Source organism: Lepisma saccharinum, chromosome 9, assembly GCF_977018435.1.
Source record: "Lepisma saccharinum chromosome 9, izLepSacc3.1, whole genome shotgun sequence".
NCBI classification, from domain to species: Eukaryota; Metazoa; Arthropoda; class Insecta; order Zygentoma; family Lepismatidae; genus Lepisma; species Lepisma saccharinum.
Genome location: NC_139237.1, coordinates 66340159 through 66365250, shown reverse-complemented (window position 1 = coordinate 66365250; position 25092 = coordinate 66340159). Strand labels below are relative to the sequence as shown.

Genomic DNA, 25092 nt, shown 5'->3' with positions numbered 1-25092 from the left:
TCTGGACTCGTATATCATCAACTATGAGTCCATATTCAGCATTCAACTATAAGCATCGAAGTGTCGAAAATAAAGGGGGATACACCCACTTTGTGACAAGTCTGTATAAGATTATACATGAATCACGGTATGATTCAAGATGATGCCAAATGATAAAATCATCTGGTAACGGTAATATTTAGGTGCAATTTTGCACATTTAGGTGCAATTTTGATTCAAATGTGTAGTGTATGCCAAATTTGACAACCCAAATTGTCAGACGTCACTCAAATGTAACACCAGGTAATACTCTAAAGCAGCAAGTAAATCTTAACCAGTGGTCCACGGAACTCCCAGGGGCCACTGTGTTCTTCCACAGGGTTCACAAAGGCTCAAAGAAATGCTACAATTTTTTACACTTGTGAGCAGGGCTTGAAGTGGAGAACAGGAAGGATAATATCCAACCAGGTTAAGGAAATTATTGTGAAGCATCCTCCAGCTAGATAATTTGCATAAGTATTCCCTACTTGCTTCAGTGTATCCATGTTGATCCATACAAGCATCTCCCAGGTAGGAATTTCCACTTTGAACACTGCTCATAAGGAAATGACAAATTTCAAGACATTTTCAGTTTCTCCAGGCATTTTGAAATAAATTTCAAGACCACTCTGGAATGTTTTCAACAACTCCATTTACAGTATATTTTTAGACTGTAATCACTCACTGAATTTAAAATACAACACGTACACGTGTTGTAGGTAATTAAGGTTGTAAAGTACCAAGTTTCTGAACAGCTGCAGTGGTCTAGTCAGTAGGGGGAGACCCAGGTTCGATTCGCAGGGTGGGTGATCTAAGGTCGGAATTTTTCGAGCCTTGTCCCCAGGCTTGCACAGCCTCAAACCATAAAGGAGGGCAGATGTTGAATTCCCAGACTTTTCTAGGTTCTCGAGTCAATATATCTGAAACACAGTCAGCAATAATGATAGTACACAGAACAACTACATCAATTTGTGATCAGAAAGGATACATAAATTATCTATCAAAACAAATCTTTCGCTGCTGAACTCAGAAATCTTCCCCAGCACACAAACAGCAGTGGCCAATGCCAATCCTTCACTCAGCCTTATGTCATGAGCTGCTGCACGTTTGTCTAGCTCCTGGAGATGCCTTGCACTTTCATTCTGAAAAAAAAAAGAGGTTAAGGAAGCTAGTACAGTAATAATAATAATAATAAATAACAATGAAATTCTCTCAATTACCAAAGCATGGTTTACAGACTTGAGGCTGTGGCATCTGGTCTCCCAGCCAGTATAATCCTTTAGAGACTTGTTCTGTGGCATTCCTATATGTTTGTGATTGTCTCTTCATCCATCTCATCTCATCAGCATTCATCATCTTCTTCACGATTATCCAAAAATGGCAGAAAAGCAAAGGAAAATAAACTTAATCAATCAATTATCAAAATATGAAGCATAAATATTAACCTTTAGGACACTAGTGGTAGCTATGTTTACCACTTCCAGCAATTAATGCATCATTTCCTCAAAACTACACATGATATTTCGGTTCTTTTGTTTTTTGGTTCTTATGCATAGATTGGAGTATTGCAATGAGCATTTTTCGCTTGAGCGGTAAATAGTTCGCACAGTCAGTGCTAGATGACATACAGAATTGATAGATTTTTCCCCTCGAACGAGCGAAATACACTCAAACTCTCGAACCCTATTAGAGTTGACAAGCTGTATCTTTGCGGGTGGCCTTGGCTACTCCGCGCAGAGTGTGTGAAAGATAAGTTTATGTAGCTGCCACCTACTCGCCCTTTGGGTGATCGACAGCAAGCACAGAATGCAAGGATAATGACGCGCAGCCGGTAGCTCCTCCCCCTTGCTACTGCGCAGCCGGGCTTGGGCAGGGTTCACCCACAAAGATACAGCTCGTCAACTCTAGTGCACGTATTTCCATCATTTGTCTACGGTAGTGGGCCCTCAGATGTGGATTGTAAAGTAAAAGACCAAGTGAAATTGAAAAGTTAGTGAACATCATCTCCATGCAGTTTTGCATATCTTACCGAGATATGTGAAAGTGCAATAGATGATTATGGGCTGAAACTGCTTAGGCTTACATTTTATGTTTCTACGATTATTGTCACATTAAATTGATGTTCGACTGAATGTTATAACTTCATTTTATATCACAGAATATGATTATCCTTTTTGGTAAGTGAACAATGAAATGTACTTGTTGCACTGTGATACGATATTTGTAATTGCTTCGGCAGGTCTGTCAGCATGTGTATCTATTATACATTTCAGTCTGTAGATATTGCATACTTTCATATGTATTGCATTTGAGACTTACATAATAATATAGGAAATTGTGATTTAGAATTGTAATTGCATAGAGTGGTTTCCTTCCATGTATGGCTTTTAGCTTGACAGTCCTACTTATTAGGGTCTGAAATACAGGACGTTGTCAATCACTCAACTACGAGTGTGACGTAGCACACTTGAGCATGGGAGACTCAAATTTGTTTGAGCTAGTGAAAGTGGTCCCATGCAGCACACTATAGAGCGTCTCAACCTTAAAAGTCAGTATGGGTTAAATGGAACACGGCGTTGCCAGATCAACATACAGAGAAGCATTGAGTCGCTGTTAATCGCTAATGATTGTGACAAATTTACTTCCTTAATATTGTATAGGAAATCTTCAAAATCTATGTATTTGATGCATTTTGAAAACAAACAAACTATTAACTATTTACTATTTTATATTTGCATTATATGTGTAACACACGCAACTATTGTTACTTCTTTCATTGAATGTTGTATCCTTTACATAAACAGAATTAAATAAATACTAAAACAAACATTAAGATATATTCTTTCCGGAAAATAAAGCACACTGCACTTCCTACGAACCGGGGTACATGCCTGCAACTGAATTGTAACCTTGGTGGTGCGCAATGAATTTGATACGCGAGACAGCCCACATAAACAAACTACGATTGCGGAATAAATAACGGTGCTGTGGAGTAACAATGCATTCTAAAAATAACTTCAAACAATTATCAACACTTTTCTCGCTTTGTCTGCACGTGTATTGCGACAAACCGAAAAGTTTCTCGCAAACCAACTTTTTCGTGTTACGGTCTGATGATTTATACAAAATATCCAATATAACTCTTGTCGTAAGCAAATTATTTCACTCTGGCGAAGAATATCATATCTACAAACACCATAGATCCAATAGGGGAAAAAAAAACTGGCAAAGTTGTTCAAGCGGTTTCATATTTATGGCTTTTGAAGTATTTACTAGAAAAAAATTAAAGAGTTTTGCATAATTATGGAAATTTCAGATCCATGAATTTATGACAGGTTATATAATGCTGTCATTAAATAGCGCATAAAAAACTCTACAGGATAATGATTTCACTGTTTGAAATTTATGACTTTTACATTTTGTAAATTTTGTAACATCTGGCGATGCAGCTGTGGTAGAGAAGGACAGAGCTATTAGCAAAACTCATGTATTAGAGAGAGAGGGAAGTACTCCATTTACTTCCATACTGACTTTTAAGGTTGAGACACTCTATAGTATACATAGTCGAATCACAAAGCAATATGTTTACTCTTACTATTATTAGCAAATGCAGTTTGAAAATGTTGATTTTTCCCCCTCTGATGATATATTTTACGATTACATGTAATAACGAAAAATAAAAGAACTTGTTCACAATGTGTGACAATTAAAGCCAAAAATTAGTTTTCTAAAATTTTCCATACTTTAATTATTATTATTTTTATATCTAAATTGGGGATTGGGCATTACATGTTCTCAAATCGTAGTATTTTGTTGTGCTTTCCTTCAAATTTGGTCCATCCAGCATCCAGAAGAAATTTTCCAAAATTTTTCCATAAACTTGCATGGATGAAGTCATTTTATCACAACATTTTGTATCTCATTTGGATCACAATACTCGTAAGGAATTTGAATTATCACAAGAGCATGATTACTTTCCTACCTTGTCAGAATTATTTGCATTTGTAGAGTGCAGGTGTCAAGCTTTAGAAAACATGAAACCGACACATAGTGACACCACCAATGCTAAGCAGTTTCAATCACATGATAAACAAGGTAAATTCATGAAACAAAGCAACACATATTTAGCAACATCCACTAACATTCAGTGCATGTACTGTTCCACAAATCATACTTTGTACCAATGTGAGACTTTCTTACAGGCAAGTTATAAAAAGAAGCAAGAATTTGTGAAGAAGAAAGGTCTTTGTTTTAATTGTTTATCTTCAAAACATTCAGTGAAATTTTGTAAATCTGGAAATTGCAAAATTTGTAATTTGAAACATAATACTCTCATGCACAGGGATACACCTGAAAGACCAAGATCGGCGAGTGTCAGTAACAATACAAGCAATAGACAATTGAATTCCAGGGTGTCTCCTCACGAAAGCAACAATGTGGCAAAAGATGAAGCACCTCAATCTTCATACTGTACAGTCAAAGAAAGACACACTTCACAAGTTTTATTGTCAACTGCCTTAGTGAAGGTAAAAGGCGACAATGGACAATTTCATTATTGCAGAGTTCTCTTGGACAGTGGGAGTCAGTCAAATTTTATAAGTACATCATTAGTGCAAAAACTACGACTGAAGAAAGAAAACTATGTTGTTCCAGTCCAGGGAATAAACAATTCGTGTCTTGAAACTAAACATTGTGTAGATGTTGTAATCCAGTCTATTGTGTTACCAAAAATCACAGGCAACTTGCCTACACAGGCAATCGATTGCAATATTTGGAATCTTCCAAAGGATATTCAGCTTGCTGATCCTTCATTTCATCAGCCAGGCAGCATAGATTTGTTGATTGGATCTGAACTATTTTCTTGCTACTACGTTCAGATAGAAGAACAACAATAGGAAATTATCCTGTACTTCAAGATACAGCGTTAGGATACATTTTAGCAGGAGCTATGCCTCAACAATGTGAAGAACCTACAACAGTTACTTCATGTTTTGTTCGTACTGAAGATAGCCTTCAATTACAATTACAGAGGTTTTTTGAGTTAGAAGAAGTATTCATAAAGACCAAGAGCAAAGAAGAAATGGATTGTGAAAGGCATTTTCAAGAAACAACCATCAGGCAGAAGGATGGTAGATTTATGGTTAGGCTACCATTAAAATCAAATCATACTGAATTAGGGAATTCATTTCAACAAGCAGACAAAAGATTTCATTAATTGGAAAGAAGATTAACAGCACAGCCAACACTCAGGCAGAACTATTGTGAATTCATGGACAATTATGAATCATTAGGCCACATGAAGCAAATTAAAACTACTGATCAAGAAAACAAGGAGTCATATTACCTACCGCATCATGCTATTCTTAGAGAAAGTACTACAACACCTGTGAGAGTTGTATTTGATGGATCATTGAAAACAGACAGTGGACTATCCATTAACGACGTTCTAATGACAGGGCCTACAGTCCAAGAACATCTATACTCTATTGTACTGAGGTTCAGAATGCACAAGATAGTTTTTATAGCAGATATAGCCCAGATGTTTCGCAACATTAGAGTCCATCCTGATGACACTAAATATCAAAGAAATTTGTGGAGAAAATCACCAAGCAAAGAAATACAAACATATGAATTATTAACTGTAACTTATGGCTTAACCTCATCGCCATACCAAGCTGTTGCAGCATTACAAATGCTAGCAAGACAGGAAAACGAAAACTTTCCCAATGCATCCAGCATATTATTAAGGGATTTTTATTGCGACAATGTAGCATCAGGAGGTGATAACATTGAAACTATGCTTAAATTACAGTCTGAACTGAATGAACTCTTGAAACGAGGTGGATTCATTTTATGCAAGTGGTGCTCCAATTGTGAGGAATTTGTGCAAGCAGTACCAGAAGAACAGAGAAGTTCATTTGCCATTTCAGTTCAATAATGAAGCAGAAATAAACACATTAGGTCTTATCTGGCAACCATCTATAGACAATTTTTTGATTTCGTGCAGTAGCAAAAGATTGAGACTTTTGTTCACCATTAATGAACATAACCAAACAACAAGTTGTGTCAATTGTTAGCTCCATATTTGATCCACTGGGACTTATCAGCCCAACTGTCATTTTATACAACATGTTTTTGCAGAAACTCTGGAGTTGTAAATTGGAGTGGGATGAACAATTAGATTCAGATTTAACAAACCAATGGACAAATTTGTATCAACAACTACCAGATATAATTCACATCCAAATAGAGAGATTTGTACTGACAACAGAAAGTACAAATGACATACAGATACATGAGTTCTGCGACACAGCAAAAGGAGCTTATGGTTGTTGCATTTATATCAGATCAAGAGATGAGTCAGGAAGAATCAATGTTAAATTACTGTGCGCAAAGTGCACAGTATTACTGTGCACAGATCCAGGAACATTCTGTGATTAACCAATGGCATCATGTAACATCTAAGTGCAATCCAGCAGATTTGATAACAAGGGGAGTAGAACCAAGAGCCCTCAAGGATTCGGAAATTTGGTGGAATGGACCTACATGGTTAAAAGAAGATACTTGGCCATTACATGTTATGGAAAATAGCAAACTAGAAGAATTCATAACAGAACAAAGGAAGATTGCTACATCAATGTTTAGCAAGATACATGGAACAGAAGCAGATTTCATGCTGAGATTTTCCACATTACAGAGATTGCTTCGTGTAGTAGCAACATGCTACAGATTCATTTACAATGTTAAGAATCCTGCTTTGAAGAGAACAGGAAACATTTCTTATGTTGAATTACGTGCAGTACTAATTGAATGTATCTTAATTGTGCAACGCATATCATTTCCACAAGAAATTCATGACTTAGAAGAAGGAAAACAAGTATCAAAAAATTGTCCTATCAAGGATCTTCATCCATTTATTGATGACAGACAGCTGTTACGAGTTGGTGAAGACTCGAAAATTCAGAATTGCCATATGAGAGCAAATATCAATTAATTTTGCCTACCAAACATCATCTGACGCAACTCATAATTGAATTGGAACATCGTCGTTTATTACATGCAGGGCCTCAATTGTTGATAAGCTCGTTAAGACAGGAATACTGGATTCCACATATCAGACAAACAGTAAGATCTGTCTTGCATAAGTGCTTGATATGTTTTAAGCTGCAAGCTTCACATCAACTTATGGGACAATTGCCAGCCAAAGAGTCGCACCATCACGTCCATTTTTAAATACAGCAGTAGAATATGCTGGTCCTTGCATCCTAAAAACAAACAGAAGAAGCAGAATCACTACCAAGGGATATGTAGCTATATTTGTGTGCATGACTACTAAGGCAGTGCATATTGAAGCAGTTATTTCCTTAACATCAGAAGCATTTATCACTGCTCTACGCAGATTTGTTTCCAGGAGAGGAAAATGTCAAAACATATACAGTGACAACGGAACTAATTTTGTTGGAGCTAATAGAGAACTGAGAGAACTCAGTCAACTCTTCAAAGCAAAACAGCTAAAAGGTGGACTTGAAGATTTTGCAATAAAAGATGGAAACTGGCACTTCATTCCAGCTAACGCACCCCACTTTGCAGAATTGTGTGAAGCCGCTGTAAAGTCTATGAAATATCACTTTAAGAGGATAGTGGGAAATGCTACTTTGACATACAAAGAGCTTGCAACATTGTTAACGGAAATTGAAGCATGCCTCAATTCCCGACCCCTGAACTCAATATCTGATAATCCCAGTGACACAATTTACTTAACACCTGGTCACTTTCTTATAGGGTTACCTCTCATGTCCATATCTGAGTCTGATTTAACTAACTTGCCCCAAAACAGTATTTCTAGATGGCACCACATTCAGCAATTACAACAACATTTTTGGAAGAGATGGTCGAAGGATTATCTCCACGAACTACAACAGCACCGTAAATGGACGGCTTGAACAGAAAATCTTCAACCAGGCATGGTGGTTCTCGTTAAAGAAGACAACGCACCTCCACTTACATGGAAGATATCAGTAGTGGAAGAGATGTTTCCTGGTAAAGACGGTGCAGTGCGTGTGGCAAAAATTAGATCAAAAACTGGTTTTACTAAAAGACCAGTGAACAAATTGATTTCCTTACCTAATGACAATTGAATTAGCAAATCTGCTGATTGGAATTTATCCAATCAAGAGGGGGGAATATGTATAGGAATGTGTTTCATTTATTCTTGTTTTCATTATTTGGTTTAGATATGCGAGTTAAATTATTTTTGTTGTCAACAGATGGCATGGCGTATGTATCAGCTGTTTGCGTGGACGCCAAGGAGAGAGAAGGTTAGCGAGTGAGAAGCAATATGGCGCGAATCGCGGTGACATGCAGCTGGACATTACCAAGAACATTCGTCGTCTGATGTGATCAGTATTGCTTTTCAGTTATTCTCCAATGTAGTGCTTTACAGGCAGAATATAGATATCTTAAAAGAACCAGCGTGTGATTTTGTGATTGTGTTTTCTTCCAAGAATCAATGCAACTCCCTACACATCCTATCATTTCACAGTCGCCACACTAATAAACAGGCCACACAATGCAAAACAAGAACCCTTATCACTTCACAGTCTACTTTCAGAATCTCCATAAAAAATATTTATAGCCCCCCCTCCCCCACCTTGCCAGCTTACCTTAGTGTCTTAATAAAGATGTATCGAAACAGTGTGGCAACTAGTTTGAACACCTCCTTTTATAAATCTAGTAAGTAAATCGGTTTTTAAAATAATTACGGAACCTGTTGTGCTCTTGATTCATTGACACTCTAAGATGCTGACAAACGGCCCATCGCGAGTACCTTGCTTGCATATAGCGCAAACACCTATATGGAGGTCTACACTTCAATGGATCACATTGTACTATGTAATGATGCGATCATTACTTGATCCTTTATATTTTATATGTTTATTAATTAATTGAATTGGGTCGGTCGGTTTTTAGGTTCATGTGATTTGGTAATGTTAGTGTGCAACTCTTGTGTAGGTCTATGTATTTCTGTACGTTTGAATTCTTGGCCGTTGGGGTACGTAGGTGTGTTGCTGGACAGCCGACCAGCGGAAAGTTTTCAGTAATGGCTTAGGTCATTAGCAGGGCCTATAAATAAGAAGGGAAGGGAGCAGTGGCTCTCAGATGTTTGGCAGAGTACAGCAATGTAAGAGGTATCATTTTCTCTAAGGGGAGCGGCTGGGAGAGCTTTCTTTCCTTACTATGTGAATCGACGGGGATGTTAACTTTCTTTCTTCTAATACACACACTTGCTCTTTTCACATTATTTCAATAGTACATTTCATGTGGGAAACCGGGTACACATACCTTCAGCCACTTTTTTTTGGTACTGAAGGGTTATTTTTTTTTACTCGTGAAGTCAGTGGCTACACGAGTCTACACACACTCTTCGGGAAGGGGGGTCAGGGCACACTGTAATGTGAATTTTGCGAATAACGGCCAAGGTTAAACTTATATAAATAAGATATGAATAAACCTGTATATATCAAAAGGGAAATGGGCGTTAAGTTATAATTTGAAGAAATACCTGTCTATTGCCAATAGTTATATCCACAGAACTTCAGATACTGCATGCGCTGAACCTAGGGACAAGGTTTTAAAATGTATGGGTGTGTATGTTGAAGGTGCGAGCTGTGAATTGCTTAAAAAACACAATCCATACTTATCAACTACTGGTTGTATATACGTACCATATAACCATAAGATGTACGAGTGCCTTGGGACAGGTGATCTAGTGGTTTCAGAGCAGGTATGGAATTCTGACCATTGTAAATCATACAAGGTATGCATCCAGTTCCATCATCAACTGTAACAGATATAAATTAAATTAATTGCTTACAAGCTTTTAGTTTACGATGTAAGTATAAATTGTCAGATTTTTCACAGTAACTATAACTTATTCATACTATGGGAATGAGAGATGCAGTAATCAATAATTCAGGTACTCATGTTTTCCGCGAAGCTGTTAATTTTCTTTTAATTCTGGTAGCCACTGCCACCATCCTCATTGGAATTTGTTGCGGATGGTGGCAGTGGCTACCGAAATTAGAGAAAATTAATTAAAACAGCTTCGCGGAAAACATGAGTACCTGAATTAACTATAGCTTAGAAAAGGCAAGTAATTGAAGATCTCATGTGTCACCCACATTGTATGAAAGGGAGATAAATTATTGGCTTCAATGTTAATTTCTTGTGAAGAAAATTGTACACAGTTCACCTGGTCATTAATTCAAGAGAATTTCTACATCAGTGGTTCTCAAAGTGTGCGCCGTGGTGTCCTGGGGCTACCTAAATACATTAGTGTTGCAAGTGTTAGATAGGTTTACATTCTGACTTGAGTGCCACGGAAAAATCTTGAAACACTAAGGGTGGCATGAAACGAAAAAGTTTGGCAAACATTGTTCTACACGATTCATTCGGCAAACATTGTTCTACACGATTCATTGCCAGGTAAGCTTCAATAGATACTTTAAGATTTCTGTTATTTATTTTCATATCCTGTTTGATAGATGCTTGCCTTATGTTATTTCTGCTTTTTCTTTGCTTTCAGAAGTAACAGAATGAAATTGTTTTCAAATTTCTGCAATCTTTCATGTGCAAATTTGTTCCAGTGTATAAATTAATTCATGTGGTAATTACAATAATATATTTTTTCAATACCAGCAACAGATAGTTACTCTTTTTTATTTTTTTTCGGGTAGGGTATACCAGCATTACGTGTGTGACATATTACACCTAAAATGTATTGTTCTAGACATGAGATTGGATTAAAATATTCATTATGAACTGATTTCATAGAATTATGAAGTATTTTGTGCTCTGCTAACAAATTAAAAAAAACTTGAGTATGAAGACAGCCCGAAAGCATTAAAGAAAATGTGTGATGTTTTTAAAAATGTAGCAAAGTTTGGCTTCATTTGTCTGTGAATTCACAAACATTTAAACATTAATGCAATTAAAAACAATAATTATTTTCAGATTCATTCATTTTGTTATTTACATGGAGCATGACCATTCTTTGTGGAATGCCTCAGGTAAACAACAAGAACAGTCAGTTATAAATTTGGTATGCATAGTTTACAAATCAAATGAAAAATACTTGTCGCTAATTATGCAACCCTGCACATCAGGTATATCTAACTAAACACGTTGGTTCAGTGGACAATACTTTTGATCTCATAACCAAAGTTCCCAGGTCTGGCATTAGTATACTTTTGTAGAGTCCCATCATTAATTAATTTCATCTAATCATCACTTATCATTCCAATTAGCTGCAAGTGGCAGAAAAGCAACATAAAACATATACAGTGTTGCTATATACAGACTTTTACTAGGTCTGATTGCCTTAGTATTTCCACAGTTTCCTTCATCTCCTGCATCGGTATTCAATGATTTCTCATGTGAAAAGAGTGCTTTAGACAGTGACAACTTGTGATTATGGCCATTGGTAAAACCTACTTTTCATGGGCATCAAACCAGTAAGTCAACCCCAGCCTTGTCCCTGCATAAAGCAGCTCTGGAGTTCACCCAGCCTCAAATAAATGGGTACCTGGAGGCAACCCTGGGAGAGGGGTAGTAAAGGCCACGGAATGGGGCTGATCACAGCACCTCCAAAACAGGCCAAGATCGAGAATGTATTGGGTCCTACTGTGTTTTCATGACCCAGTTCAATATTCACGGGGAACTTTAACCTTTTTACCTTTACCTACTCAGCTCATTTCATGGGCTATTTTGCTGTTTCCAAACACAAATATCTATTTGATGCAGCAGAAATCTTCAGCACTAACAATACATTTCACACATCTAAATTTTAGAACTTTCTTACCTTCATATATAACAGCTGAAGTATGTTTCTTTTTACACGCAACTATACCAGTAATCATAACATGTGTCACAACAGAACCATAAAAATTAATCGTCTTTTTACAATCGTCACTAAATGGAGATTGGAGGCAATCATTTATCCAAATCCTCTGGTAACACTTCTGCTCAATAACAGCAGGCAGCTTTTCAAGTTTTAACTGCAAGAAAAAACACACTCATTAATAACAATGTCGTCATCTGTACAACATAACAAATAACTTGGAACAACTTTCCTGGCTTCCTTGTAATGCGTAATAGTAATACTGTCATCTTGCAATCAAGGGATTTTGGGTTCAACTGAATTGAATTGACTTTATTGCTGGGTGAGGTTCAGCTGTTGCTGGTCTACCACCTAACCCCAAAAAATACAGATTAAAATTAAAATAAAATAAAATTCAAGATTACAAAGAAAATGAACAAGAAAGTACAAGAAAATACAAATCTAATAATATGTCATACAATAGAACAGATAAAATAAAAATTAAAATGAAATTCAGATTACAAAGAAATTGATCAAGAAAGTTACAATAAAATACAATAGGAATAATATCATATACATTGGAACAATATTAGCAGTGAATTAGATAATAAAGTAACTGAAGTGAAGAAAGTTGATAGTAAGAAAAAAAAATTCTGGCAACTCACAGTATTTATCATTATTCATGTTGATTTACCCTGCTTCTGATCGTTGATCAGTGATTCACGAAGCATATTGTGAAAACGTCTGAAATTTTGATTTTTGGTTAGATTTGGTAATGCATTCCAGGCTTTGGGTTCTGTGTAACTGAAAGAGGCCTGATAAGCTGAAGTTCTGCAACGAGATAAGCTGAAACTGGTACGGTAGTGTTTCTGGTTGAATGCGAATGAATTTTGCTTCTGAAGTTTAATTTCGAAAAGAGGTAGTTTGGGCTTTTGCTATTAATTATGTTGTGCAGTGTACAAAACAAGCGCAGTTTTCTCCGTCGTGCCATGGAGAGGATTCCATGCTCATTAAGTGCAGGGAGAATATGTTCACACTTTTTTGTTCTATATACATATCTAATGCATGCATTTTGAACTTTCTGTATTTTTATTGCAAGCATTTTTGTTATACTTAGACCGTAAACGACATCACAATAGTCAAACAGGGGGAAGATAAGAGACTGCACTACGTTTAATTTTATCTTAGGGGAGAGGAAGTCTACCAGAAGATTGAGGCTTTTTAATATTGAAAACGCCTTGCCACATTGTTGTATCACGTGCTCAGACCAATCGAGCCACTGGTTCATGATCAGTCCTAGGTTTTTTACTGTTTGAGAAAATTGAATACACTGTGTGTGAAGAATTATTTCACATTCATTGATGTCAATATGTTTCAAGAGACTGCCTGTTCCAATAATTGTAAATATTGATTTGTTTGAATTTATTACTAACCTGTTTGAAGTGCACCAATTGCTTATGTTCTTCAAATCTTGGTTTAAAAGTGTGACCGCATCCTGCAATTTTCATATACGTGTGGATATATACAATTGAGTGTCGTCAGCATAACAGTGAACGTTGCATATTTTCACAGACTTGAGTAAACCAGCGGCCGAGAGCGTGAATAGCAGCGGACCAAGGATCGAGCCCTGAGGTACTCCAGCTCGTGCGTGAAGTGGAAAAGATAGCTCCCCTGTCTTAACCCGCTGTTTTCTTCCGCTAAGATAAGTTTCGAACCACTTAAGTGCCGTCGGCGAGAATTTATAATAATGAAGATTGGCCAGAAGGAGCTTATGCAGTAGAGTGTCAAAGGCCTTGCTAATGTCGAGCAACACCAGTAGTGTTACGTTAGATTCATCCATCGAGTTAAAAATGTTGTCGGTTACTTTTAAGAGTGCAGTTTGTGTGCTATGGTAAGGGCGAAAACCAGATTGCTGCCGGGGAAGAATATGAAATTTGTCAATATGCTTTCGAATTTGATCATTTGCAATTTTTTTCCATGATTTTTGAAAGCACCGGCAGAATGCTGATGAGCCGCAAGTCATTCACAGAAAACTGGGTTCTGTTTTTTTAGGGATGGAAATTACCGTTGCCTCCTTCCAAGAATCAGGGAAACTGCCCGTGGAGAGTGACTAGTTGATTATGTGTGTTAGCAGTGGGAGGATATGATGAAGAGAGAGCTTTAACATTTTTATTGATATGTCATCGGATCCAGATGCATTTGATTGGATTTTGTATATATAGCTTTCCTGATGCAAGAACCATCCACCTCGCAGAAACTGAACGTCTCTGCACTGTGGTCGAAACTGCTGGCGTAACATTTCTCACATTGCTGCAAGACTAGCTCTTGATTAATTTCCATTTTGGAGGATACGTTTACGAAATGGTTGTTCAGTGCATTTGTGTCATTTAGTGCGGGTGGAAGCTTCTCCATTTTGTTTTTCCTGCCATATCCCAAGCTTCGCAGGTGTTGCCAAATGTGTTTCGAATCGTTGGATGAATTAATGATGTATTCAAAATACGCCTTTTTATCTTGTCTTACGACTGAAGTAGCGAAGTTACGCAATCTCTTATATTCATTCCAATGGTCAGGATTATTTGTTCGTTTAAATTTTAACAGCATGTTGTCGCGTAACCTCATTATTAATTTAACATTATCTGTAATCCAGGGTACTTTTCGTTTTGTTGCATGAACTGTTTTCAGGGGGGCATGTTTACCAACACCAAAATCAATTTCTTCATAAAGAAACGCAACTTGTCGTCAATGTTTTCGTAGTACAATACACATTCATTCAGACCCTACTTTAAACTGTAGTTTTGACTAACCTCTTTGATTATAAAAATGATTTAAACAAAGCAAACAAATAACTTTCTCTTCATCTCATCCTGTATTCCTTTGTACTATTAGAATATTTACTTGTGTTAGTAATGGCTTTAAAATTAAGTGTGTGAGTTGCACCTTAACTGTGATCAGCTGTTAGCATAAAAGCAATTTTGAAGAAACTTGGATACCACAATGATTTATCTCCAGAATTTTTGGGATATGGAAATGTGTATAAACTAAGTTCCATATGCAGGGTGTCCGGGCTAGAGGTATGCAAAAATATATGCTTATAAAGAAAGAACTATACATTTTATGTTGTTGGGTAAATGCTCAATCGATAGAAAATCTCCCAGAGATTTGATTGTCACCATTTCAAGGTCAGCACTGAATGCAGGCACACAAATGTTCAATGTGACGTGCTCTGACAAGTCAAGCAGCGTGCGCCTGACAGTCAACATGTGGACAGGACAACGAAAGGCGCAGTGTGTGCTATGGTTAGCAGAGTAACACGTGTTACTGATTTGAACTCTATATAAGCATATATTCGTCTGACTACCATGCAAGAGACCCAGGTTCGATGCCCGGCGGGGGAGAACTGGGATTTTTCCACCTGTTCAAGCGTCTCCGGCACCCACCCAGCATCGTATAAAGTGGGTACCTGGAGGAAACACTGGGGGTAAAGGTGGCCAGGGCCGTGGTGCTGATCACATCATCCCCACCTTCGGCAGTGATCAAGAAAGTGTGGGGCCCTAACTTCACATACCCTATACGCCTTCATGGCATGGTGCAAAGCACAGGGGAGCACTTTACTTTTTACCTTTTTTTATAAGCTTATATTTTTGTATACCTCTAGCCCGGACACCCTGTAGTCTAAAATGTTTCATGAGGTCTACCTCCTGTAATAGGAAATGCTAAAGTAATAGTGGGTACCCTTGACCCTCTGTGAACAAATGAAAAATGTTGCATAATTTATAAAGATTATGTTGTTCATACATGTTTACTGTTGTTTTTAGCTTCCAGAGATGAGTTATGGTGAGCAAGTACTGCTGTTAGCCTGAGGCAGCACAGCCCTAAGGCGTTGTGCAATTGAATATGCCACCAAAAATAACAATCCAAAACAACATCAGGCAGGACTTTGTCAACCCAACATATTAATGACAAAAGTCAATAAATTTACAGTAAATATTAAATATTTTACATTAAAATGTATTATAAAATAAAATCAATCAAACATGGAGAACTGAAAACTTACAAAACCAAAATAGAAACTAAATTACTGTTAGGTGTGCTAATGTATGACACTGATAACAATTTTCGAAATTGTTGGCAGGTTAGGAGTACCAAGTCAGATGACATCATTTTTCACATGTTTGAGTGTACATACAAGCAATTTTTACAAATAAAAATGGCGAAAGTACTCCGAGATGGGAGTTTTTCCCCAAACGTGTATCGTGCTTTGAAATCAAATACCTCAGTTATTTCTTGTTTCTATGCCCTGAAACACATTTTCATATAACATAAAACATCGAAATCTATAAATTAGAAAACAATTACACGGGTCATTCCACGTCAAATCATCCAGGCCATGTCACCCACCATCCCCGATTTTGATGAAATTCGGTATGCTTATAGAACTTTTGATGCTGATTACAAAAATGACAACTTTTTTATAATTGGTCAAGGGAATCAGAAGTTACGTGCTTTTTAAGATCTCCGTGTACGCCACATGCGGCTCCACTTTGAATGACACACATGAGGTTATAAACGATCGTATCTTCCCTCGGGTTTGCCGTACAAACTTCAAGTTTGTTTTCTTTTGTTCAGAATAGTATAAGCTTTCATTTAAATAACGTTTCAGATGAATGCATCAATAAACATGTATTTTTATATATAGGTTTATGTATTTTTTTTAGAAAAATAAATGACTAACTTCAAGAGCAAATTTCATGCAATGCCCCCCCTTCAATTTCCCATCAATTTTATATGTAGGTAGCTCAGAGTGTGTACTAATGCCTGATGGAAAAATTGGGATGGGCGGTTTAGAGACAGGGTGATAAAAAAATAATTTGCATAAATGACATTAAAAGTAAATCTTATTAAAAATGCTTATGTATTTAGCACAAAGCCTGAAGTACAATATGTTTCAAGCTACAATATTCAAAATTTATGTTCACTATGTGTGAACGTAAGCATAGGCGTAACCTGGCGGGTGCAAAGGGAAGCACTTGCCCTCTCCCAAATTTAGAGATTTATTTTAAATTTGCAAGTAATAATTATAGTGGAACCCCGATTTAAGTTCCTCGATTTTACATTTTCCTTCATTTTGCATTCAATCTTGGTGGCCCCAACATAGCAAATTGTTTAGAAATTCTCCAAGATCTTACATTTTCCCGCGTATTTAGTTTTTTCAGCTTGATCTCCTGGATAACGTAATCGAGGTTCCACTGTATCTAAGTTAGATTCAACTGTCTTCAATTTTTTTAAATTATATATATTATATAATTATATATATATAATCATTATTAACATTCCCAAGTTTAGCAAATTTAACTTCGAGAACATTCTTTTTGTGCATTTTATCTCAATATGGAAGTTCTTTTTTGGCTACTCTTCATAGGGATACATAATATGAAGTAAGAATTAATACTACACATTTGTGCTGATTGAAGTTTTTTCAAATGGAGTTTTTTCGCCACATACCACAGAAAATATCCTTGTGACGGGATGGTTGGAACAGTAAAAATACTTGTCTAAGCTTCTATAGTATAAGGCAACAAGTACAGCAATTATGTATCAATTCCGTAGAAATAGTATTCATGGCATAAATTTCTTAGTAATTATCTAGGGTGAAATGACAACAACCCACAGTACAATGTGTCAGCGATTTAAAAGTACTACAACAGTACCAGGAAGTATGCACTATTTTGAACTTACAGGTTCCGTAAGTTACTTTTTACAAGTAACTGAGTTACAGTCACTCACTTAAAAAGTTACTCAGTTATTGTTACTGGTACTTTGAAAGTAACTGAGTTTCTTTTACAGTTACTGTAACAGTAACATACTGTTAATGATCATTGATTTGTGTAAAAGTTACACACAATCAATGATCCTGAAGACTTCCGTGTTTTACTTATGTTTCTAGTACATAATATGTATTCATATATTTACATTATTACTGCTAATAAATGATGGAAAACACAGTCAGCTTTGCTTGAACGATTATAATTTTAAAAAAATCATTTGTATGCTGATCACGGTTTTTTGAATATGGTGTCATTGATTGATTCCCCTTCCACCTATTTCTTTCTCCTCCATTCCAAGTTCAACAAGATCCAAAGATCCACTCCCTCGACAGTGACTTTTTCCTAGCTGGATAACCACATTCCATACGAACGCAACAATCTACCAAAAACAATGGAGTTTTCACATACAATTCGAAATGAATTACAGTAAACCGTGGATGTTCTAAATTAGCATGCAACAAAGCATAGCTTCCTTGCCAACAATTCCAAGAAAATCCTTTCACGTAGCATCCGGAGAAGGTACATATTTTATTTTTATAGTCTGGAACAGAATTGTCCAATTTAGCTATTTCCCTACTGCAAAAAGTAACTCTGTTACCATTGTTAACGTTACAGATACTTACTTTTAAAAGTAGCTAGTTACAGTTAGAATTTCTAAATAAAAAGTAACTGTTATTTGTAACTAGTTACTTCGAAACACTAGTTGTTTAACAGTCAGAGCAAAAATAGTAATTGCTGATGTAATATGTTTTGTATGACTGTATGGTCTGACTTTTGTGAAAAAGTGGCATTCCGAATTCCAACTGTAAACAGTTATGTAGTAGCATGTGTGTGCATGACTCAAACTTGTTTGTAGGATTGCTTCAAAAGTCGACGTGAAAATGGAGATGCAGCTATTAAATTCTTGCATCCACTTGGTCAATCAACTTCATAGTACTGGCGAAAAAGTATGCTGTGTCAAGTGGACATCAACAACACAAATGGAAGGACATATGTACTTAGTGATAAGTCAAATACTTTAGTGTGTTTGAAATGGTCAAAATATCCATCTAAAATGTGAACGACACAATGTTTAGTACATGAAATTTTGGCAATGCATAGAGTACAATTTTTAGGTACTATCTTAATGGGTTTCACTTGGAAACTATCTTTGGGTTAAGATAATCACAAAGTTTTCCATCGCATAAAAATAGTGTCCAGGATTATTTGATAAATACATTTGAAAAATCACAATTATTACTCTTTATTCGTTTCTTCCTCAAGTGCCAGGAGGATCACAAAATATATTGAACTTGCAAATTTAAAATAAATCTCTAAATTTGGGAGAGGGCAAGTGCTTCCCTTTGCACCCGCCAGGTTACGCCTATGCTTACGTTCACACATAGTGAACATAAATTTTGAATATTGTAGCTTGAAGCATATTGTACTTCAGGCTTTGTGCTAAATACATAAGCATTTTTAATAAGATTTACTTTTAATGTCATTTATGCAAATTATTTTTTTATCACCCTGTCTCTAAACCGCCCATCCCAATTTTTCCATCAGGCATTAGTACACACTCTGAGCTACCTTCATATAAAATTGATGGGAAATTAAAGGGGGGGGCATTGCATGAAATTTGCTCTTGAAGTTAGTCATTTATTTTTCTAAAAAAATACATAAAACTATATATAAAAATACATGTTTATTGATGCATCCATCTGAAATATTATTTAAATGAAAGCTTATACTATTCTGAACAAAAGAAAACAAACTTGAAGTTTCTACGGCAAACCTGAGGGAAGATACGATTGTTTATAACCTCATGCGTGTCATTCAAAGTGGAGCCACATGTGGCGTACACGGAGATCTTAAAAAGCGCGTAACTTCTGATTAGAGGGCTGCATAGTCTGCCTTTTACCTACCCACTGCCCGCTTGCTCGCGAGGACAGGTATACCTGCTCGCCTGCCCACGGCAACGAGTCGACTTGCGTCTTTACCCAGGTTCTTGGTCTTCAAGGCGCTCTGCGCTTACAAGGTAACTGGGTATTCAACAAGACCCAGGCGCCTGCAAAACCTGCTGGAAGGAAACAGCCCTCCGGCAGCGTGTCGCTCCAGGTGTTTCATCACCACGTGGATGGCTGCAGCCAGTGTTGCCTACTTACGTAGCTCCTAAATCCTACGAAGTCCTAGGAGGAGCTCTCTGCTTTAAGGAGAATTTACAGTATATACTTAGTGATTTCAGTTCATTGTAAACAGTTTTTATCTTATTGCCAGGAAATGCACGCAGTATTACAGCTCCATTTATCTAAATGAATGATCGAGCAAACAAAAATCTCCTCACTGAAAACTAATTGTTAACCAGGCACGCAAAGGCGCAACCAGAGGGGGGGGGCAGGGGGCATTGCTCACAACCTTGGACGGAAATTAAGTCTAGCGGAGGGGTCAGGGTGGGGGTCAAACATTAAAGCACAAGGAAAAACAGGCTAGCAGAATTAAGAGTAGCAGGGCTAAAGGGTACTCAAGATGGAATTAAATTTCATATTTTTCTTGCATTTTCCTTCCAGACGGCCAAGGGCACCTGCAGAGGGGGAATGGAGGGGTAATTGCAACCCCTTGATTTCAAATTTTATGAAAGTAGAAATATATTATAAAATATTATACAGTCTCATCAAGTTCAATGCCGTAGCAAAGGGGTAGCGGGAGACGGTCCTGAGCGCCAAACGATCTAAGTGAGAAAAGTTTTAAAACAGAGAATGCTATGGCGGCCCGTGATATTATTTGCTATTAATGTTGGTTTGTTACGAGTTGGATGAATTGATTATGTAATACGTCGCTCCATGTGAAAAGAAAATATTGTAGATGGAAATTTTACATGCCATATGTATGTACATTCGGAATGCATTTATCATGCACTTTCTTTCTTTCAAAAACGGTTTGTGTGCTTGTTTTCCATTATTAACTAATGTGAAATTGATGTGTTGAAAAAAAATATTTCCAATCCTGTTTCAACACAAATGCGTGAGAACCGACTTCTACCCCCTTTTTGCATGATTTATGAGGATAATAATGCCTTTCATGCTACTTTATTACTATTATTGTGATTGTTGTTGTTGGCACGTTTATCCAAATACTTGCCCCCCCACCCCAAACGAGGGTAACGGCAATGCCCCTGGCTGGCTACGGCCCTGGTGTTCGCAGTAGAACAGTGTGTTGTTCGACTCGCGACCTCAGCGTCGAACGTGACATGTTTCAGTCCTGCCCTATATCACTATATATACGTATATTGGTTGTTTACGACATATACTTATGGATCCTGTGCCACGGAAAACCTATTTCAATGTGTGTGTGTGTGGGGGGGGGGGTAGCAACAGTCGTAAATCTCATTTCATTGGTGATGTGTCTTACGAAGCTTTGAGTTCCCTTTTTTAAGTAGTGAAAATCTAGTGCAGTTGGCAACACTGCAGAACGGTGTTGGTCCGGTGCCGTTTCTACTCGAAGCAACTACGTCATGCAGAGGGAGGGGTCTGCAGTTGATGGAAAGAACGAACTGAGACCTACTAGGTATCTTAAGACTGCGGGTACCCGGCGGGTCTACAATGCCTGCCAGGAACGATCTGGGCAGGTGGTCAGACAAGCTGCTCAAGCGAGGGTGTTGCGCAGGTTGCATGGTATTTTAGGAGCGATGTCTCGCGAACGGGTCTGCTCCAGGTCTTGTGCAGGCCTCTGCTTCTGATCCCCTTGACCAATTTTTAAAAAGTTGTCATTTTTGTAATCAGCATCAAAAGTTCTATAAGCATACCGAATTTCATCAAAATCGGGGATGGTGGGTGACATTTTTTAAAAAATCTGGATGATTTGACATGGAATGAGTCACACATAATTCTGGAGGGGGTACAATCGGTTAAGGGCCCCGTAATGGTACAATATATATTTTTGGAGAGCAACCAAGCAGTTTACTTTTCCTGATCGGTACAATATATATTTTTGGAGAGCAACCAAGCAGTTTACTTTTCCTGATCAACATAGCACATAACGTAATGCAGTTGCGTGCACAGAAGTGAAAGAAATATGCATGCACATGAATATAAAGCAAGCACTGCTTGAAATACAGGATGTTTACAATGCCGTAAAAACAAAATTTCCTAACTTTCCAGAGCAAGAACCAAAATTTCCCAGACCAGATCAGTAGGGCAACTTCGACGTCAGCAGAATAGGGCAGTATGGAAAACCTGGCCGAAAGAAAACAAGGTCCAGCAAGTAACAGCAAACATGTAACAAAACCATCACTACATGCATGAAAATAAGACACTGTGTTTCACATTTTCGGTGACCTTAATGAAATAGGGATTTAAATATAAAGTTTCCTTTTGGTCCATTGTGTTTGTGCATGTATGGTATGTATTGTGTGGCAATGGTGTCTGTGGGTATTTATGGAATTGGCAAAATAACAATCATTTTTATGCATCCTATGCATTACAGACGATTTATGGTATTTATGGCATGTTCATAAAGTGTGTTGGGTAAGAGTCTAGTTTACGTCATTTTCGTAAGGAATACGTGTCATATATCGTTGGAAAGGTTATTGTATAAGGAATTCAACAAACTAAATCCCAAGCCGAGGAAAAATTTCCTGGATGAAAAATCGAGAAAAACCGATGTTGTTCGGATATGCGTGATTGAACGTACAGAGGACATTTTTCGATGATGAAGCACATATTTAGGGGTGAAATGAGTGCTAATGGAACCTAACCTCGTAGGCATACCTCGTTCCTGTGAATGGATAGTGACAGAAAGTGTAAAAAGAAAAACTTACTTACCCTAAAAGATGTCGGAGCGCTGGCTGTATGCCACTATAAGAGATAACGGAGTGCCGGCTGTCTGCTAGCACGGTTTTGAACGATGCACTGAATTATCACTGGGGATAATCTAGAAGTTTTTGGGGTATTTTTGGAACCTGTTCTTCTTTAACATGCATTCACAACACGGACACAAAGACGAGCACGCAGTGTTGTTAACTCCCATCGGTTACCACCAAAAGGCAAGAAGGACGTAAACTAGACTCTAGCCGTGTGTTTTTTTTTCCTAAATTACGAAGTGAACTGGCAACATTGGTCGTGTCAGAGCCCAACATGTGGCTAAGTTATGCTATCATGTCCAGATGAAACAAAACATTTGAAATTTATCGTAGAAAAACTAACCTACCTATATATATTTGCTCCATGCTCCACAGAGACCATCGACACACATCGAAAATTTTTGCAAGTGTCTCCATATCTGTCTTTCATCCATATTTTTCTTTGCTTCATACAAACACACTTTTACACCTTAAACACACGGCCATGAAAATAGCTGGGCAGAATTGCACTGGTGCCATATATGGGAAAAGCAAAGCGAGAGTGGGACAAAAGTCACTGGTTCCATGCACTGTGTGGCAATGTCAACCAGGCTGCGTTGCCTATAGTTCGAGCATCTGGCCGACCTCTCTCCGGGACATGTTTGTGTCATCCCTGACCTTTCGAGCAAATACTGCCAGTTTCTATTACATGGATCACAAAGACCAACTCCACAACAAGATCTTTCATTTTCTTAAACCTTTGAACACACAGGGTTGTGCTCAGACTTCTTCCACCGACCTAATTTCATAGCCGTGCATTTAGTGACTTCTTCTCCCATGCTGAATGTTCTTGCAGAGAATAATTTTCTTTTTTAATGTTTGAAAAATATCCACATAGTGAAATTCAAAATCCCAATGCAAGGTTCATGTCTGTATCCCCCTTCTGAACAATGCTATCAGAGAGACCCCATTCCCACAAGAAACAAAGAGGCTAACAAGTCCAGGAACCACTTGAGGCGACCGGACCCCTTTCCGATTTTCTTCATATTTGGCATACTCACTAATTGAGGCCTCCTAATCACGAATCTGAAGTTAAAATTTGTCGGAAACGTCTAGAAATTGCAAAATAAGCTAAAATAAGGCGTTAGTTTTCGGAATGGAAACTGTCGATTTTCGCGAAATTTTTTGTTTCACAACCAAATATATATATTCCTGATACTACCACGACACCAAATTTTAACTATGTTTGCCTAACCTAACCACGTGCCAATGGTTCGTGGGGCTAGCGTCAATGGTTCGCAATTTCTAGACATGACCGGCGATTTTTAACTTCAGATTCATGATTAGGAGGCCTCAATTAATGAGTATGTCAAATATGAAGAAAATCGGAGAGGGGTCTGGTCATCTCAAGTCATACCCTAGTCCGAATCTCTTTTGGATGTTACGTACCTTTATAACAACGTTGCTCCCAGGGAGATACAATTAATTCTTTGCACCATATTGCTTAGGGAAAATCATGGTAACAGTTTCATAGATCGGAGACACATTAAAACTGCATATTTTGTGTTTCACATGATTCGTATTTACCAATTGTGTGTTGTGGAACATAGTTCGAGGTGCCATTTTACACGAAAACAAACGCAATTTTTCACATTCCAAGTGCTTTCTTTTATTCCTTTCTTCGCTTCCGGAACACACAGTATGGCGGGCACATCTTGACTCACATTGTGGTTAGGCAGTGTTTCAACCTTCTTCACCGAAAAACACCTACTATCGTATTCGTCACCGGTGGAAATTATACATTATGCACAGTTAGCTGACGGATAGCCCCACACACCATTTCCGATAAGGTTAGGTTAGGTTTGGTTGGGTTAGGTAAGCATAGTAAAAAAAAAGGGGGGTTGAAACACTGACAGGGGCTGACGTCTTCAAGCGTACGCAGCATCCGGTTGTCGTAGGGCAAGCAAATGAAAGGAACGTCAATTGTGCGTAGCTGTGATATTTCTCTTGAAAAATACATGACTTCCCGGTCAAATATATTCCAGATGAAAGAAAATACCTAGATGAACGTTGTAAACGTTTGAAAAACTCATTTCCGTAAGTAGTTTCTTGTGTAAAATTGAAGAAATGTGTCTCCGATGTATGAAACTGTTACCAAAATCATGACTGACTCTTGGGACATCCCTTGCACTTACTAATGGTGCTAAAATTACAAACACGCACGTCCAGTAAATGTGTGTAACTTAGTCTTTATAAGTTTTTGTTTAATTGAGAAACCAAAACATACCTCTGATTCACTATTCAATGAATGAACTTCATTGTCCAAATGGGTTTCTGTTGAGGGCACTCCATCATTTTCCGAAGCATCTTCTTGAGAATTATTATTACTCACTTCCAAACTTTCAAGTTTGAGCGAGTTCATTATTTTATTGTATCCATGAGTTTGTCGTACCGTTTCACAGATGACCAACACAATTTCCTTTACATCGAATTTGGAATTATACAATGCAAGAAACACTTTCAAATTCGAAATAATGATGACAGCCAGAACTGGG

The 25092-nt window shown here is 37.5% G+C and overlaps 1 protein-coding gene across 1 annotated transcript in view; it reads right to left on the bottom strand.

Moving 5' to 3' along the window:
- The window catches only part of LOC145992704 (uncharacterized), a 25719-nt gene extending 627 nt beyond the window's left edge, over positions 1-25092 (bottom strand). Inside the window, exons 1-4 of the mRNA XM_083129089.1 lie at positions 24825-25092; positions 11879-12074; positions 9744-9859; positions 1007-1160 (exon numbers count right to left, since the gene is read on the bottom strand). Of these exons, the coding sequence (XP_082985215.1) occupies positions 1007-1160; positions 9744-9859; positions 11879-12074; positions 24825-24959 (601 nt within the window). The 5' untranslated portion in view covers positions 24960-25092. The remainder of the gene's footprint in view (positions 1-1006; positions 1161-9743; positions 9860-11878; positions 12075-24824) is intronic.